The sequence below is a fragment of the Nelumbo lutea genome, chromosome 2 (assembly GCF_056320005.1).
Source record: "Nelumbo lutea isolate HS-2025 chromosome 2, American lotus-T2T, whole genome shotgun sequence".
In the NCBI taxonomy this organism is placed as follows: Eukaryota; Viridiplantae; Streptophyta; class Magnoliopsida; order Proteales; family Nelumbonaceae; genus Nelumbo; species Nelumbo lutea.
Genome location: NC_142685.1, coordinates 6,372,611 through 6,390,295, shown reverse-complemented (window position 1 = coordinate 6,390,295; position 17,685 = coordinate 6,372,611). Strand labels below are relative to the sequence as shown.

Here is a 17,685-nt window from a genome sequence, read left to right as displayed (position 1 = left end):
GCAAATTCACTTAAATTGTGCAAATATGAAGACACCCGTCAAGAAAGGAAATGAAAGTTCATTGACCTACGTTCTTCCCAAATATGCGAATTCACTTTTATTTTTATAAAAAGAAGCCACTAAGATGGAAAAATCAGAAATCCAAGACTCATAATTGGTAGATGGACAATTTGTATCTGAAATTGTTTTGCGAAGTAAAAAAATGATTTGTGCGAAAACAGACATTCGACCTTACTGTTGTGTTGAGTTTATTTACGGATTAAATATATGAACACCGATAACATATTCACATGCTGGAGAGAAGCATTTTAGGGTTCCCTGTACATAGCAACTTTGTACACGATAACGAAGGATGGAGCTCTCTCCGAGTCCCTTCAACTTTTTACAGCTACTATCTAGATATTAAATTTCGTATGCCTTATTTACACAACCCCCAATTGCTAAACGAAGATGGGGGCTTCTTTGTTCCGCTTCCCCCGTAATTAGTAGCTCCCTATCTCCATCATCATCTGCTCACTCCAATTCTTTATCTACACCACCACCACCTAAACTATTACTTACAAATTCACAGTTGAATATACGTGGATGGCATGCCCCGAAGTCAAGAAAGGTGGAAAGACCCCTGTCCTTCAGTAATAGCATACAAAATCCTCTCTCTCATTCTTTCCTGCACAACATTAGATTAAGATCATTTGTACTTGTCCACAACACATTCACTCAAGCACACAGGCACAAATGAAGAGAGGGGGAGGGGGGGAGTTACCTTGGAAGAATAAGGAGGAAGTTTCAGATAATTGGCACAAGTCATCACACTAGGCAAATCTCCATCAACCCACTCGCTACAGTGCTGTTGCAAAACAATAAACCCATTCGCTATAAAGTTAAGGATGAAGTCTCTCTATAGTCTGTTGGATGTTTATCACAAGTTGGCTAAAAAAGAAAATAAGCGGTGGAACAAGATTAAGTTAGTTGAAGCAAACCTTGCGCACGATTGTTAGTTTTGGGTTCAAAGCAGCTAAGCCCCCTGGAGGGAGACGAGGTGCCCCAGTCACAAATTGTAGGAATGCTCGTCGCTGATCGTGTTCAAACTCTTGTATAATTTCCAGCAACTGCAATTCAGTGAATGTGAGAAATTCCCAAAATATGATAGATAGAGAAAGCGAGAGTGAGAAAATGGATACTGACATTAATCACAGGAGGACTGCTAGATGTGTAGCCATGATCAAACTTGATGTGATCCACAATCTCATTGGACTGAAAAAACAAAAAGAATCATGTTCAGAATCATATAAATCCATCAACTGTAACTCAATATATAAAGCAATGGATACATACGGCCCAAGCATCCCGTTCACCACATAATAGACGCTCAAGCTCCTCTTCACTGAATATTTGTAGACTTTTAATTGGGAAGACCTGTATAATCAAGCATTTTATCATACGATGGGCTATATCCTTGGTTCTTAATAGCAATTAAAAGCATGCATTCCAATATGGCATTAATTGTTATTCAACTGAAACAGTTCATAATTTCTATATGATGTGGAATTATTTCATTGGAAACTGAAAAGAAAATAAAAATGAAAGACTTGAGAAGCTGAGCTGACTTTCAAAAACAAATTTAGGGGCCTATCTGGTCTTTCTTTTAGCAGTAAAAACCTAATCTCAGTATCAAACTTTTGCAATATATCCGACACAATTTCTTGGTTAAACTGCTAACCTAATACCACTTATCACATAAAGGGGAAAGAAAAGGCCACTCCTGAAAGAGTTTTATAATCTAAAGGTTTGATCTTCATAACAAGGTAACTAAGACGGATGACTTTATATTCATAACAAGGTAACCACTTCAAATTTATGTGGATTAGAATTCTTAGAATTCTCAATTTCCCAAATTTCCTTGCTGAAGCTAGGGCTGTCAATGGGTTGGGTTTGGGTCTGGACAGGGTGCCCCCGTCCTGACCTGATTATTAATCAGGACAAAATCATAGATAGCCCCAGAACTGTCCCCATAATCAGGATAACTGGCATCCACCTGGTAGGCCCGATTATAATGATAAATATAATTATTTATATAAATAAAACTTAAAACGTGGTTTTTGATAATATAACCTTAACAAAAATGACAGTGAATAGTAAACTATTTGTATGTTAATAAATCAAGTGTTTTTAACTAAGATTATCTTATATATTATCTATCAGATTTACCATTTTGGATAAATATAATTAAAATTACAAGAAAAAACTAGGAAACCTTTATATGTTATTAAGAAAATAATCGGTTCAGGTCTGAAATTGGTTTGGAACAAGCAAGAGCAAGAACTAGCCCAATTATTAATCAGGACAAAATCATAGAACCAGAACTGAAATAATTAGTTCAGTTCAGTTCCATAGATCAAGTAGAACTGACCCATTGACAGCCCTACCTAAGTATCCATAAGAAGGAAAAACCAAAAACTGTTGCCCATGGTATTATGGATGAATGGATGTCGAAAACACTTTGTTGATTAAGTGTAAATAGCAATCAATAAAATGATGCCAAGCCAAGGCAATTCTATCACCTTTTCCCCATTACTACTAAAACACCTCTCTCTTTTGATGTTTCTCGTATTTTTGTAGTACCCTTCAACCTGCTCCAAATTACTCCTCACTAATGCATTCATCCTTTGCTAACATGCCCAAAACAATACTGCATAAAAATGTGGCTAAAAGACTATTGTTCTTCACTAGCAGCACTCTTGACAGTAATATGAATGAGAAAAGATGGAACTTTAGAACCTCTGCCTTTGTTCCTTTTCCTCTTTCAAATGGCATGACTTCCATTATTTCTTCCAGTATACCTTCTTTAGGAGAAAATGGTAGGGAGCATTCAAACCATCACATTATTATGTATTTTATAGAAATTTTCAATATTCTAGACCCTGAAATCCTCCTCTGCCCAAACCGTCATGGCCACAGTGATTCAATGTTTCTTCAACAATATTGATACAATAGCAATTAACTTTCTCAGTGTCTCTGTTCTTGTTCTAGGACTATACCATCTAGAAGGGTACCTGTCCAATTTGTTTTCATCATTTGGGTTAATCTACTATATTATTGTCCTGAAATTCAATGTGCCCAAGGTACTAAATTCTTCTCCCCAAGACCAACCAATTAAATAGATTCTATAGTCTCCATATAAATCCTCCATACTCCATCTTTCTTCCATAGACCTTCAGTGTTTTTTCCCTTCTTTTTTTCCTTTCTCTTTTTACCAATATACTTAACTTATTTTCCCTTCCAAAATACATGGGCTCTGTTTTAGCTTGATGCATCAACTTGGGGGATATCTCATCCATTATCTCTACACCAGTTTTACCAAATTGACAATATCAAGATCCAGTTCATACACATGCATGCTCCATCATTTATCCACATCTGAGAATATTCCATATGATACTTCCCACCCCCCCGGATACAGAAAGCAGCATAGTAGGTCTCTCCACACTACAAGTGGTCCTAGGAAAATGACTTTATTGCCTTCTCCAAGGTTCAAAATATCAATATTGCATATACGGTTTTGATACACACACTTGGACATGTTAGGCAAAATCTTACAAATCCGACAAATATATTAATAACACCATCTAGGTCTGCAATTACTATGAATAAGGTATAAACACATAAGAAATGTACACATTAATAATTTATATGAAGAGATACACTACAATCAACAATTCCAAGAGTCTAGAACATGTAGATATCATACAATAGCTTTACTAATAATACATCAAACCAGTGTTTTAAAAGGCATGGGAGTCGTATGCCTGGAGGTGCTCCCAAAATGCCTTGAGGCATATGCCAGAGGCGCTGACACCTCTGAAGAGTACGCCTCCTTGTGTTCGGAAGGTTTACGCCTCTTAAATTTTGAACTACACCTCACACCTCGCGTCACGCCTCCGCGTTTTAAAACATTGCATCAAACAATGTTTGAGCTTATAATCTACTAAGAATTCTTTCTTTTCTTTTTAATCAGCAAAACAGAAAACATAATTTTATTAAAAATGAAAAGATACAGAAAACAACCAGAAGTTGTGAAAAGAGAGCAACCCCATTACAGAGTTAACCCCCCAAGAAATTACAACTGTACCCAAATTTGCTAGATCAGTGAATTGTTGTTAGATCTACTAAGAATTCTTTACATTAAACTGTTCTTAGATCAATGAGCTTGCTAGATCATTGATAGATCCATATTATAATTCATTCCTGCAATGAAAATGATTTAAAACATAAAAAATATTTTTAATAATTTTTTTTTGTATTTTCCAATTGTTTTAGGGGAAAGTATATAGATCTAACAACTTTAACTGCCTATATAAATGGAGATATGTTAGCGATCCAATTTGTCAGGACAGCCTATAAAAACTGTCAAAAAGTTTGGATGGATATTGTATAGCAATTTGTTTACCTATGGCAGCTATCAGAAACTTTTAGCAATGGTCATAATTGCTGCCATATCTTTCAGTGGTGGTCATGACTGCATGGCATGAGGACCATTCCACCTGTGCTGCATACCCATGCCTTCAAATACCAATAAGATACACCTTGTATCGGGCATATTGTGTCAAAATATTTTGAACCTTGGCCTTCTCCCATTTGAAATGAATACCCACAAAGACTTCCTTAGGGATAATGTCAATGGGTCCAAGTTCGGTATGGGTTTTCCTTCACCGTAACCTGATCCTCCAATGTTTCCACTTGGAATGAAAGACCAGACTGACATGACTAAATAACATTTAATTTCCAAACCCGCTCCAACCCTATAGGGGTTCAACCCAATACAGACCTGACTCAAACCATAGTTTTTCAATTGCATTTTTGTAACACATTTTGAAAGCCAAAGAGCCATTTTTTTAAGTTGGAATTTGGTTTATGGGTTCCAAGGTGTCACTTCCTCAATAATGAGATAAGAAAAAACAAAACAAACATGAAAAGAGATCCTAAACTTTAAGAGTTTAAGGTTATGAGGTTAGAAGTTATACTAAATTATAAGAATACCATCTATATATTTAGGGGTATCATGACCCAGCATATTGGGATAGTGAAACCTGAACCTGACTTGGGTGGAAGCATCAAAACCCTAACTCGATCCTACACCCGAATAAACATGATCCTAACCCAACATTATAGGGTCATGTCAAGCCGGGTTCACCATTTCACCCGGTCCATTGACATCCCTAGACTCTCGATATGACTTCTGGAATATAAATTCCTAGACATTATTATTAGGGAAGAATTACTCTCCTCCATACATTATCAGCCTCCTCATTATAACTCTAAAGTAACTTCCATAAGCAGAGCTAGTTCAGATGAATCCGCAGCCACCTTTGTTCTGAGGACACCACAATTCTGTTACTGCACTAGATGGTATTTCTGTATGTCCTCCAATCATAAACCAACAGCAATCAATTAACAAATTAAAAAATAAGGATGCAAATTGTCCTGGAGCCTATAAAAGCATTTTCCAGCATACCATAGAAAATTTCTGAACAAGACAACATTACTTACTTTAGATTTATGTTAGCTTTCTCCATAACCCAAAGAAATGAAAAAATGATTTAACATAGAATTACTAAAACTGACATAACCATCAGAAAGACAGTACATAATGGAACTGACCTGGTTAAATCCTGATTTAAAAGCTTCTACTTGTCTGATGATTCCACTATTCACAGTTGCATCCACAGTGAGAGAAACATATTCTTCCAAATTATCCATATTTACCTAGGAAAGATTTATTTGGAGGAATAATTTCACACTTTGGAATAACATAGTCTCTATAAAGAACAAGAACCAAATGATAAAGCATGACTTACAATTTTATTGTCAGGTTCAGAACCAAGAACATAATCTGGATATCCAGGAAGAGTAAACTCAAGGCAAAGATCTTCAATTCTGGTATCACGGAAACATGAGTCAGATATAAAATTTGTGCCTTTCTCAGAAATAGAGTTCAATTTTTTTTTTCTGTCCACAAGGGCCTGAAACTCTAGCAACGTTCTTCCAAACTCAGGTTCAAATGATTGAATATCATATATACAGAGTTCCTATAAAAAAGATGAAGAAAATCATCAAAATCATCCAAATTTAACATTATTTTGGTGAGAAGATGCAAATCAAATGCCGAGTAATTAGACAGAAAGATAACCTTTTCAAGAATAAGTTTATAGAAGGCTTTGGAGAAGGGCAAGTCCAGAACTCTTCCATCTTGTAGAGCCTTTGCTACAATCTTCCCAAGAAGGACAAACTTTTTGCTCACTTCTGAAACCAGTGTCTTGTCGGCACTCAATGAAGGAGACCACGGACGAGGGAAAAGTCCCAGATGAGCTGCCACAAATCCAGAACTATTATCATCCAAGCCTTTCCTCGCAGTGGGAGTACTATGATCCTCTCTCCACATACCCAGGCCAGCCTTCTGAAACTCATGACTAACCAAAGTATAAAACTCCATTGTTGGACCGAGGCCTGTACCAACTTCTTCGCTGTATTCCACTTCAAGAATAGCTTTATGATTGGCATACAGATCCATCATCTGTGCCGCAGAATCTAGAATGTGGCTTCGGCAAACTTGGAATTTTTTACGAGGCAGCAGAACAGCATGTTGTTGTCTATCATTAGAGGTATTAGAGTTACTGGTGGCTGATTGCAGCCATGGATGGGGTTGAACTCGTGAGGAACCAAATGCCATCAATTGGAAGTACCTGCATTTTGACTCAAAACCGAACAGAAATGGGCATGCAGCCATTAACTGGGCACACCAAGAAGGCATTCCACCAACAGACACAGCCAAAGGATCCCGCATTTGCTGTTCCAATTTTTCAGTTAACTTACAACTTACAAACTCAGATTGGGGAAGTGAAGGGACGTTCACCCTCAAATCATCAAAGTTATTGCTTCTCCCCTCAGCAAAAGCACATCTTCTTTCATGAGACATTAGATGAAATGCAGACCTGTTTAAGCCTTCCAAGCTTTTTAGCAAAACTAGCATATCATAGGTAGGATTTGATTTCTCCAAATCACAAGGAAGTTTAGAAACCAACATTCCAGACAAAAATGGAACATCTTTCCAACAAGTCCTAAGCTTATTCAATGCAGAAGAAATGGAAGACCCATGACAACTATCTTGAGAATCGCATTTTTCTAGGTCTGTGGCTTTTCTGTATGTTATTTTGTATACTTGATTCCAGAATTTTGGGCCCACAATCATATCATTTTCTGCCTTTACATGCTGATTCAGAATTTCTTGATAGAGTGTTAATGCCCGATCTAGCTTTCTCCCTTCAAGGTGAAATACCAATTTAGTTGGATCATCACTGTTACCACAGGATGTGGGACACTTTCTACCTTCCATACATTCTTTACCACTAGATGTAGAAGTGGAGGCACTAGCTGCACAGAATGCAAAGATTCTTCAAAATGTAAGCAATCAATAATAACAAAATCTAAGCAAACTTTTCTACCCAGTAAGGCAGCAAAACCAAGGCAACATAATTAAAATGTTTTTTATATAGTTCAGATTAAGGCTGGTTTGAATTGAATTCTAGATCATGCTACAATTCAAGAGAATTACCATTACTAGAATCCACTAGTTTCATATCACTATCCATCTCTGGTGAATATTGCATATCTTGTATTCTAGAGCCCTGAAAAACAATGTAGCAAGTAGCAAATGAGGATGGCAATCACCTTGGAAACAAGTACATATGGATAACACAGTAAGAAGCTAGCAGTAAGTGGAAACATCGAATGAAACTAAAATTGCAGATTATTTACTGGTGTTTATTAAAGAAGAGATTCACTTACAGGCTCCGTATGCACTAAATGTGAAGTTGTTGGATTGCCTTCTATCATATCAACTGCTCGTTTGATTGGAGGAGACATGTTACCTTGATTTTCCTGCACAAATTAGAATTGCTGATTATAAAACTGATCGTACCGGTATATGACCAAGAAAATATAATAAAAATGCAAAACTCCTGAATCTAAAATCCTAAATTTTCTGTAGCATATATCTGCAGACCAAGTGTATGAGGATAACCTGGACCTCTGGCACACCAGAAGATATGCTGTTAATCTCCCCTACAAAATTTAGATCCTTGCCTTGAGGAGATCTTGTATCGGAAGGTAGTGGAAGAAGTACACTTTTACACTGAACCAAAGGCTGACAAGCTGATGTATGGTGTTCATCTGTAGTTCCACTAATTTTAGGCCACAGAAACCCTTCAATGGCATCAAATGAAGTAAAAGGTTCAACAGTTAGAATATCTCCAGGGTAATTACATAGACATGCCTCACCCTCTTCCTTCACGAAACGAACTTTAAAACATGGATGCATTGTGCAACGCCCACTTGGAATACTAGCATAGGTGTTTCTTGACTTGGAAACATGGTTCAGAATAACAGGGAAATCTTCCAAGGAAGAAAATGCACTTAGTAATTTCTGTGTTAAATTTGCAAGGGGCATGTCCTTCCAAAACCCACCCACCGACATCAAAGAAAGCATAGAAAACATCTCAAACCTCTTCAATACAACAAAATGATATTTTATGGATATGACATTCTGATCCACCTCTTCTTTCATATGCTGACCACAGGATAAGTAATTTACTAGTGATTTCACTATTCCACTTTGAATAAACTCAAAAGTGGACATGGGTTCCCCTCCATTCAGCTCAATCATTATTTGATGCAATATACCATATAAGCACTCTTCATGTTGGTCATTGGTAAAATCATTCATGGGAATATTCACCTTATCAATCAACGGGGTACAAATAGTTCTGAGCTTCTGAAGAGTTTCTGTCATTCCTATTTTAGAGTCATGAGATTCTGTAGCAAAGTAGGTGGCTTTGATCTTCTTTGCTAAAGTGTAAACAGAGTTCCTTTCAAGTTTGCAGTTTCCCTTTTCTGAAGATGACGGAAACTGATCACTATCAAGTGCATAGCATAAGCATCTAGGATCATCCCTGGCAGCTAACTTTTGGTTTGAACCAGATGAGAGCTCAATATCAGTAGATGTTGGAAACATGATCTCTGGAGATCTTTCTGGCATTAAAAGTGCATCAATGGAATAAACAACACCCTCCTTCACAAAGGAGCTAAAGCAAGCATCAGGAAGTTTTTCCAAGACAGTCTTGGCAATCTTCAGAGCTGAGATCAGAATATGGTGATCCTTTCGTGCAAATACACCAGCCAGAAAACTGCCACAATGATCCCAGATTAAAGTAGTTAGCTTCAGTTCAAAGTTCATCACATTTAGGCATCTGGGACAAAGAAACCTCCTTCACCTTGAAATGTTGGTATTCTTAAGCAAGTCAAGAAGCATGTCAGATCTACTGAAATAAACCAACTTGTTGATAACAGAAAGGGAACCATAGCAAACATATGAATTTGCACCAGAGTTAACAACCTGTCCCAAGGAAGGAAGAAAATGTTACTGAACTATGGAAAGGGAAAAGGGAATCACCAACTTTAGATGTCAATGAACTAACCTGTATCAAGACAGGAAGAATGTCTATCCTGAACTGTTGCAGAAGTTCAGGCTGATCCACCAGAATCCTTTCCTTATCTGAAACTAGAGGAATATCTTCATTATTTCTAGGCAAAGGAGGGAGAAGGACATTTAATAGCTTAATAACTTCATGCACCTGCAGAGAAAGAATGGCAGTTCTTTTCACTTTGTTTCAGTCTAATGTAAAACCATCTTTCCATGCTCAACATAAGAAAGACCAGAAATAAAGATAAAATTAAGGGAAATTGTAGTAAAAGTAAAATTAAGTAATTCAAAATTTCTACATACTGAAAAGCTGTTTTCAGAAAAATTCTATAGAGCAGATTGAATGGAGGGGATTGGATGTAACCCCGATCCTGAGTGTAATGTCCAATCCATTTGGGAAGTCAGACCACTGTTTTTCTTTTCCATGGGCAATCATTTTCTCCTTTTTTATTTAGGTGCTGTTTGAGAAGTCTTTTTGGGAAGATCTTCCGACAGCCTAGATGGCCAAGACATAATGAGCTTTTGGGGTCTTGCCTTTAAAGATCTAGGCCATTTGGTAAGTATCCTAGTCTACCATGATCTATAGAGCTGTTAAATGAAAGATTTTAGGTGCAGAAAGACAGGAATTTTCATTTAAAGCTGTCAGATTTTTAGCCATTTTGGCCATTTTTTAGGGCATACATTTTTCTGGCTTCCTGTCTTTCATTGGAAAACAGAGAGAGACCAAAATTTGGTCTTCCAGGCTTTGAAAAGCCTGGAAGACCACACGAAAAGACTTGCCAAATGTCTCATTTTTTTTAATGACTGTAATAAGGGAATATAAGCATGAAAAACAAGGGGCATCTTCCTCGTGGAAAACCATTAGGGAGCCCAGAAAGATCCTACATGTTCCCCTTCTTGACCTCCATTTATGGGACAAATTTTAGCCCAAAAAAACTTGACAAGCATTCACAAGAAGGCCTTCTTTGTAGGCTAAAAAGATATATATGTAACTTTGAATGGCTAATATTAATTAGGGAAATCACCATAACAAATAAGGGGAAAAAAGCTGATTTGAACTGCAAGATTGAACATGTGAGGACAGTCAACTGCCCATTTGATAGGGCTGCTGGCTGCAGCAAACAAATTGGATTGAATTTTGATAGAGGTTCATCCAAATCTGATTTGTTTACATATCTGGATATTTGATTCAAATCTGATTCAATAGGAACATCAGTAAATCTGTATAAAACTTAGCATAAATTTACAAAATAAAATATAAAACAAAAGATGGACCATAAATAGAAAATGTTTACCTAAATCTCAATTCCCACTTGATAATAGAGAATTTAAATATAAAAAATGGATACCTTTAATATATGTGTATCTGTAATCGGATTGGATCCAATCCTATCAGATTGAATCCGTGTATCTGTAATTGGGATAAATCCATTCCGCATTGAATGAAGCCATATCCAAATTTGATTTAATTAATAAATGGATCATGTTTTCAGAACTGATTCAATCTGGTTATGGATAAATGGATATCTAAATCCAACTTGAACAAATTGGATTATATCAGATCAATTTGCAACCCTACCACTTCATAGTTTGTATTGGCCACACCATTCCTCTAAGTGGAAAAAACTAGGTAGCATGTAGGAAGCTCCCTACTTTTCATTATGGGGCTAAACAACGGGGGGGGAGCCCATCTCCCATCCCCTTAACCCCCCACACCCTAGTGGCAGTGGGATTTAATCCCAGGTCTCTGATACAAGTCAGAGAACCTACCAACTGAAACACCATCAGTTGGTAGGAAACTCCCTACTTGACCCAATTAGGAAACCATTGCCAGAATTTGAAAATTAAGAATTTTCCTTTACTGTTGGATTGACACTCAATATGCACAACAAAAGCATGTTGATGCAATAAGATGTCACTTGACTACAAGGTGGAGTCCTCTTGCCAAATTTAGAAAGCCAGACTAAGGAGGGGAAAAAAGGAAAATAGGACTGGTTAGCCCAATCCCATTTGTGTAGAGATCTAGTTAACTGGGAATTTGACTCAAAAATAAAGGAAACGAACACAAATTATTGATGGAATGGAGAGCTTTTCTTCATGTTGACACATCCCGTTTGGCAGCTACATCCATTTTCACTATAGCTAGGTTGAATATGCAGGTGGATAACTGCTGTGAATTTGAGGAGCTTAATCTTGTCGAGGATATATAGGATGTGTCTGTCTCTGTCCAGACTTTTCAGGGGCATCGCTCCCAAGTTGGATAGAAAATTGGTTTGGGAAGTGCATGAATTATCAAGCATTTGGAAGAGTCATGATGAGTTTTTTTAAGAGACATTAAGAGGCGAACTATGTCTAATGAAGGAACAAACAACACTGGAGGAGTTCCAAGGCTATATGGATGATGGATCTAGGAGAAGCGCACACAGTTGATAAATAAAAGAAGCAGAATTTAGATTGGCAAAAAAGTGTTTTGTCTAGGCATATAGAGGAAGATTGCAATAATGTTCATTGAGTAATGGTCAAAGAATGTTTGAGACTTCTTGTTCTGATCAATTGGAAGCTGTGTACATTTTTTTATCAAGATTAGTCCAGCCAAATGAAGAAGCTAGCTTAATCCCTGGAAAATTGTCAGCAGCTTAGCCCTTAAACTGCATTTGGTTGCAAAAAAGAAAAAGAGTAACAGGAAAGCAAAATATGAAAGAGAGTGGCTTTCCTTAATCTAGCTGACAAGGGAAACCAAAAGAGAAAACAAAGTTAAGACAAAATAGAGACTACAGAGATAAATTTTTCTCTTTACCATATTTTTATTTTCTCTATGAAGAGATAGAGAAAGCAAAGGAAAAAGAGTGGAGACTGAATAGAAGCAAAACTGGCTCTACTCCTGAAGCTCGAGAAGTGGAAACAACCTCGTCTCAAGGTAATCCACCTCTAACAGGCCAAGGCTAAATTGCAAGCTCTCTTCATCACCATTTAAAGCAATTCAAAGGTGGCCAAACATAAATTTTCAATAGAAATTGAGATTGGAAAGAGCTTGACATTTTGGACAATTATCTATTTTTATAGTATTTTATGGGTATTTTTTAGGTCAAGACCACTATAGGCAGATACTATGTGGCAGTGGAGTGCTGAATTGCTTAGGTGCAAAAAACCCAAAAGAAGAATGCTCTTTAACAAATAATAATGAATCTCATATCAAAACGACATAAATTTTTATATCCAAAAGGGAGAGTATGCTGGTTAGCAGTTCCTTTAGATGTTTTGTGGGCCATGTGGTCAGAAAGAAACTTGTGGATTTTTAAGCAAAAAGATTCACCAGATTCTGTGGTAGGGCTATAGAGGTGTTAAGGAGCTGGTTGTCAATACATTTTGTATTTAGAAATGATACATTGTCTTCTATTTTGAATATAGACTTTTTTGGAGGGCTTAAAGTTCTTGTAAGTACATACTCTCATGTACGGCTTCTTATAATCAATGCAAATTTTACTTTACCTGTTTCAAAAAAATATATATCCAAAAGACAATAGCATCTTAAATATCAATTAAATATTTCAAACAACATTGTAATATAATAAATGTCTAATAAAGTGTAAAAGTGACAATAAAAAAACAAGTTTTAATGAAGTAATTGCATATGAAAAACTACAAAGCACTAAATAATTATGAAGACTGCATACAATTGCAACTTGAACATGCTACTAGTGCTGTAACAGCTGAAGAAGCTAAAGCTTAGGCACTCAAAAAAATTTGAGAGAGAGAAAGAGAGCTCCCCCTACAAAATCTCTCATATTTTTATGTTTTAATAGTGAAACCAGCATTTACATGCACTCTCTTAATAGGAGAAGTGTCCATGTTGGGCACAAATCATAATCCAACACTAAATGGATTCTTGAGGGTCATTTCTACATAATATTTTTCCTTTTCTCCTTGTATGATATAAACAAATAGCACAATGAACTCCACATTTTCTATATAACATTATTAAGCAATGAAGGCGCATTTATAGACTTTTCCTGAAAGAATATTATGTAATAATTCAAAACAATATGTAGGGTGTTCATGGGTCGGTTCGGTTCAGTTGCAGGCTGTTGGGTCAACTGAATCAACCTGGTCGGGTTGGGGAATTGGCCACCCAAAACTGACCGACCGTTACTGAAAACCGGAAAACTCGGGCCATAACAGTTTGTGTTGGTTTATCGGTTTGATCAGTCGGTTCAAAAGACAGCCCAGAACTAATTTTTTAAACTAGGAAACATGATATGATTGGATAAAAAATTCAAAACCGTTAATTAATATTTGTATGAAATAGACCCAACCTCTCGAGTTAGAATACTGCATGAACCGAAGCTGACCAAAAATAGTTGAAAACCAACCGACTCAGGTTGAGTTGGGTCAGGTTGGTCAGTAATCAGTATGGTTGGTTTGATCAGTCTTATTAACTGCCCTAACAATCTGGGCTATTTTTAAAAGTTCATGTTTTTCTATAGATGTGTCTTCAAGTCTTTTATCTTTTAATCTTTTAAAGTTGGATTCCTGGACAGGTATTGGATTCTGATTCCTGTATCCATGTCCAAGCAACACTGATTAAAACCCTAAAATAAAGCATAAATAATGTGAGTTTAACATTCTAATAACATACATTCATGTTAACAATATGATTCATGGCATTTAAGCTAGACACCCCCAAAGGGAACCTTATTGCCTGGCTGGGATTTGTGGAAATAAGTGTTCTTACATTATGGACTTGGTGCTTGTTGAAAGAAAATGAAATGAAACTGGGATTGATGTTTTACTTGTTTCTGTTTTGGAGATTGAGGCACACACACGAAATTAATAATGATAAACTAATCTACCAATCTACATTAGATTATCAAAATTTTAGATTCCAATTATCCAAGTAGTTCTCTCTTCAAGAGCTGGAGCACATTTATAGCAGAAAAGCATACAGTTTTCTTGCATGTATTATAAACTTAGATTGACAAGCAATACACAAATGTTCAAAGTTCCACTGCCCTAGAACAATATCAGATGAAGAGATTTATTTAAACCTAAAAATGTAATAATCAAATTGTAATGCAGAAGCAGCCAAAACGGGGAAAATTTTATGCTGAATAAAACCTGACTAGAGTGCATGTCACCAATATGAGGATGAGGCATGCCATGTGAGAGTTCATAAGTAGCTAAGATCTGCTTCAGGGTACTGCTTATATTAAGCTCAATAAGGGTCCTGACAGCTAGAACAGAACCAGATGCAAGTCTGGCAAGCATTCCAATCAAACCCTGAAAATCAATATGAGCAAAGATCAAACACCTTTGACAAAGATAACAGCCAGACAAGCAAGGAACAAATTAAAATCAGGAACTGCAAATTAGAAGCTCCATACAATGTAAATTGGTTGGCTGAGGGTAGTCCGACTATTTAAGGCTACAAGATGTGAGACTTGATGAATCACCCCATGCTTGCAGAGTTCATCTAACATGTCAGAGGAGTGACTGACCCGCTCCACTATTCTTATCAAGCAAATAGCAACACTCTCTACAAGCTGTATTATTCATAGAAGTGACAAACAAAATGTTAAGAACAACAATATGGCAATACTAGAGTAATAACGAACACTCAAGAAATAACATATAAACAGAAGGGTAGACAACAAGGAACACTCAAATAGAATATAACATAGTATACCTTTCGGTCCTCATACCGGAGAAGATTGCACAAAATGGGTACTGCCTCCATGAAAGATGAAGAACAATCAGAGGGTAGCTTCTTGCATATATTGGCAACAGTGGAAAGTGCAACTCTCTGATGCCAATGACAAAGAATAAGACCAATAAACCATATGTTCATCTCTAAGCATCTAATGAGATGCAAGGAGAAAATGCAATAGAACTCATTCCTCAATAATAATATAAAGGTTATAACTGCTTTACTCAAGTAAACAAGAGTAGAACCAATTTACTCACCTCCTCAATAATAATATAAAGGTTATAACTGCTTTACTCAAGTAAACAAGAGTAGAACCAATTTACTCACCTGAACACTAGTGGAAAAGAAGTCAATATAGTTCAAAACGGCCATGATTGCCCCTGCTTGTGAGCATGCAAGTGGATGATCACGGGAAATCTTCTCCAAGGCTTGCAGACACTGCAGTAAAAGCAATGAAAGAACATTGGATTCTAATCACTATATGGACATTTACATGTATATTAATCTCATATGGTAATCAAATAAGGGTGAAAGACTCCAGTAGTGTCAACGGAGCGTGCCTGTTCGGCTAGGTCCATGTACTCGATGGCCATTAATCGTGCGCAAAGGGCAGGAACTGCATCATGTCGTACAAGAAACCCAGATGACCGAGGCAGCACGTCACATAGGTAAGTAATAGCTCTGACGGCAAGAAGCATTATGTCCGGATTGCTCTCGTTCTTAGCCAAATTGACAAGAATCGGAGCAAATGAGTCTGCAGTAAAACTGGAGAGCGAGTCGTCTGTACAGAAGGAGAGGACATCGCAGAGTTCCGTAAGGACCACAACCTGGCTGGAGGGTCCAGCATCATCAGCTAAGCTCGACAAGATTCTCTTGAATTTGGCTTGGTCACTGGACGATCTCCGAGGATGATATTCACGGAAGCTCCTGTATCTTTGTTCTGGGTCATCCAATCCATCGGAATCACAAGACCCATAAGCAGAATCCTTCTCGGCTTCTCCTTCGGATCGACCGGAGACTGAAGCAGAGGATGAAGTCTCCATCTCGCAGTCAGGTGCTTCAGAGGCAGAGTTGGTAGAAGCCATCTGGGTTTGAACGGATGAACTCGAAGAACCGGGCTTGAAGTCCGACGAGCTGCAAGCTCGCTTATCTGCGGGCAATTGATCTACCAGCTCTGCTCGCTTCCGCCCACGGCTTTCCATTGAATTTAATTCCTAGCTTCAAGGCTAGGAAGAAGCGTTTCAATAGAATTCAAATCCTGCACGACTCAAGTTGCAATCAGGAGTTGGAGAATAACCTCCTAAACAAGGATTGCCAATCCGAGTAGAACTCTTATATGGTCCAACGATTGAAACTTCAACACAGAACCACCAAACCAATGCGAAACAGCGAATGCAGTAGGAACATATGGAAACTGAAATAGAAATTCATAGTTTTCCCATTATTTAAAGGTCAATCAGATTGATCAAACTGAATCACCTAATCGGGAAACTAGGAGAAGGACATCAAAAAACAGAGGAGAAAAAAGACGCCGATAAAAATTTTGCACCACGGGCAACATTAAACAATCATCGAGCCATCAAAAAGAGAGAGAAATACTAAACACATCAGAATCGGCGATCGTCGAAGTAAGAAGAAAAGAAGATAATCGAATAAACAAAGACAATCGACTCCGAGAACATTTTGCAGAACAATCAAACTAAGGCTCCTCCGATCATATTAAGAGAAAGGAAACACCTAAAAAGAAAGTAAAAACATACAAATTCGTTCTTCATCTGTTTAATAATTATCATACCTATATTGTTCTGGTTTGCTATTTTCTCCTTTGGTCTTCGATTGTGCTGTTTTAGGGTTTGCCTTCTCTGGCACTGTTTTTTTTCTGTTATTTTATCTTCTCAGTTTCGTGTTTTCAGTTCAGAAGAGATTATAATAAATGAAAATGGAAGCTCGTGACGATAAGAAGTAGTGTTTTTTCGGAGAACCGAATTCAATGGAAGTAGAGAGTTTGCACCGCCATTCGCATCTCAGTCGGACGGCCTCGTAGAATCCTGTTACGAGTCACTGCTGGTGCTGCAATATATATCTTGTTATTTCTACTACGAAGTACGATCTCATTTTCTATATGCATCATGCACCTGATGCACATTAAGGACAAAATCCTGCATCTCTCTGGCTGTACATGTGTATCCATCCTCATGATTCCCATCTCCATCGCCACGTGTCTTGGCTAAGGAATAAATGATTGATGGTGCATCGTTTCTCATTAGAGGAGAGATGCATAGAATTTTTCTCTCTTTAAACCATATACGTACGATGTGATCAGTCCTTCCTGATATTCCGTGAGTTATTAATTATATATTACGTCATCTCGCTTGGCGCACGGGAAGGTAAATGGACTTGGGACTGATGGTGCCTTCATCTCATACCTCGCTTGGCACAGAAACAG

At 37.3% G+C, this 17,685-nt stretch overlaps 1 protein-coding gene across 2 annotated transcripts; it reads right to left on the bottom strand.

Moving 5' to 3' along the window:
- Positions 1 to 206: 206 nt before the first annotated feature.
- Positions 207 to 17,299, bottom strand: UPL4 (ubiquitin-protein ligase 4). Of its 2 annotated transcripts, none has more exons than XM_088973835.1 (19): positions 17,035 to 17,299; positions 15,800 to 16,497; positions 15,567 to 15,677; positions 15,219 to 15,335; positions 14,917 to 15,075; positions 14,651 to 14,812; positions 9,531 to 9,686; positions 9,327 to 9,448; positions 8,078 to 9,239; positions 7,843 to 7,935; positions 7,610 to 7,682; positions 6,188 to 7,428; positions 5,856 to 6,086; positions 5,659 to 5,763; positions 1,336 to 1,416; positions 1,186 to 1,254; positions 981 to 1,109; positions 764 to 847; positions 207 to 667 (listed from the first exon to the last, which is right to left on the bottom strand). In XM_088973835.1, exons 2-19 carry the CDS (start codon positions 16,439 to 16,441, stop codon positions 602 to 604), a joined length of 4,803 nt encoding a protein of 1,600 aa, XP_088829961.1. In that variant the 5' UTR covers positions 16,442 to 16,497; positions 17,035 to 17,299; the 3' UTR covers positions 207 to 601. The 2 variants fall into 2 exon arrangements, with proteins under 2 accessions (XP_088829961.1, XP_088829960.1); XM_088973834.1 differs by having other exon boundaries at positions 15,800 to 16,653; positions 17,035 to 17,287.
- Between the last annotated feature and the right edge of the window lie 386 nt (positions 17,300 to 17,685).

Coding starts and splice junctions, on each gene's coding strand:
- UPL4 (XM_088973835.1), bottom strand. CDS start 16,441: ATGGAAAGCCGTGGGCGGAAGCGAGCAGAGCTGGTAGATCAATTGCCC. Junction 15,336..15,566: donor TCTTTTCCACTAGTGTTCAG/GTGAGTAAATTG, acceptor CATTGGCATCAG/AGAGTTGCACTTTCCACTGT. Junction 848..980: donor AACTAACAATCGTGCGCAAG/GTTTGCTTCAAC, acceptor GTTTTGCAACAG/CACTGTAGCGAGTGGGTTGA.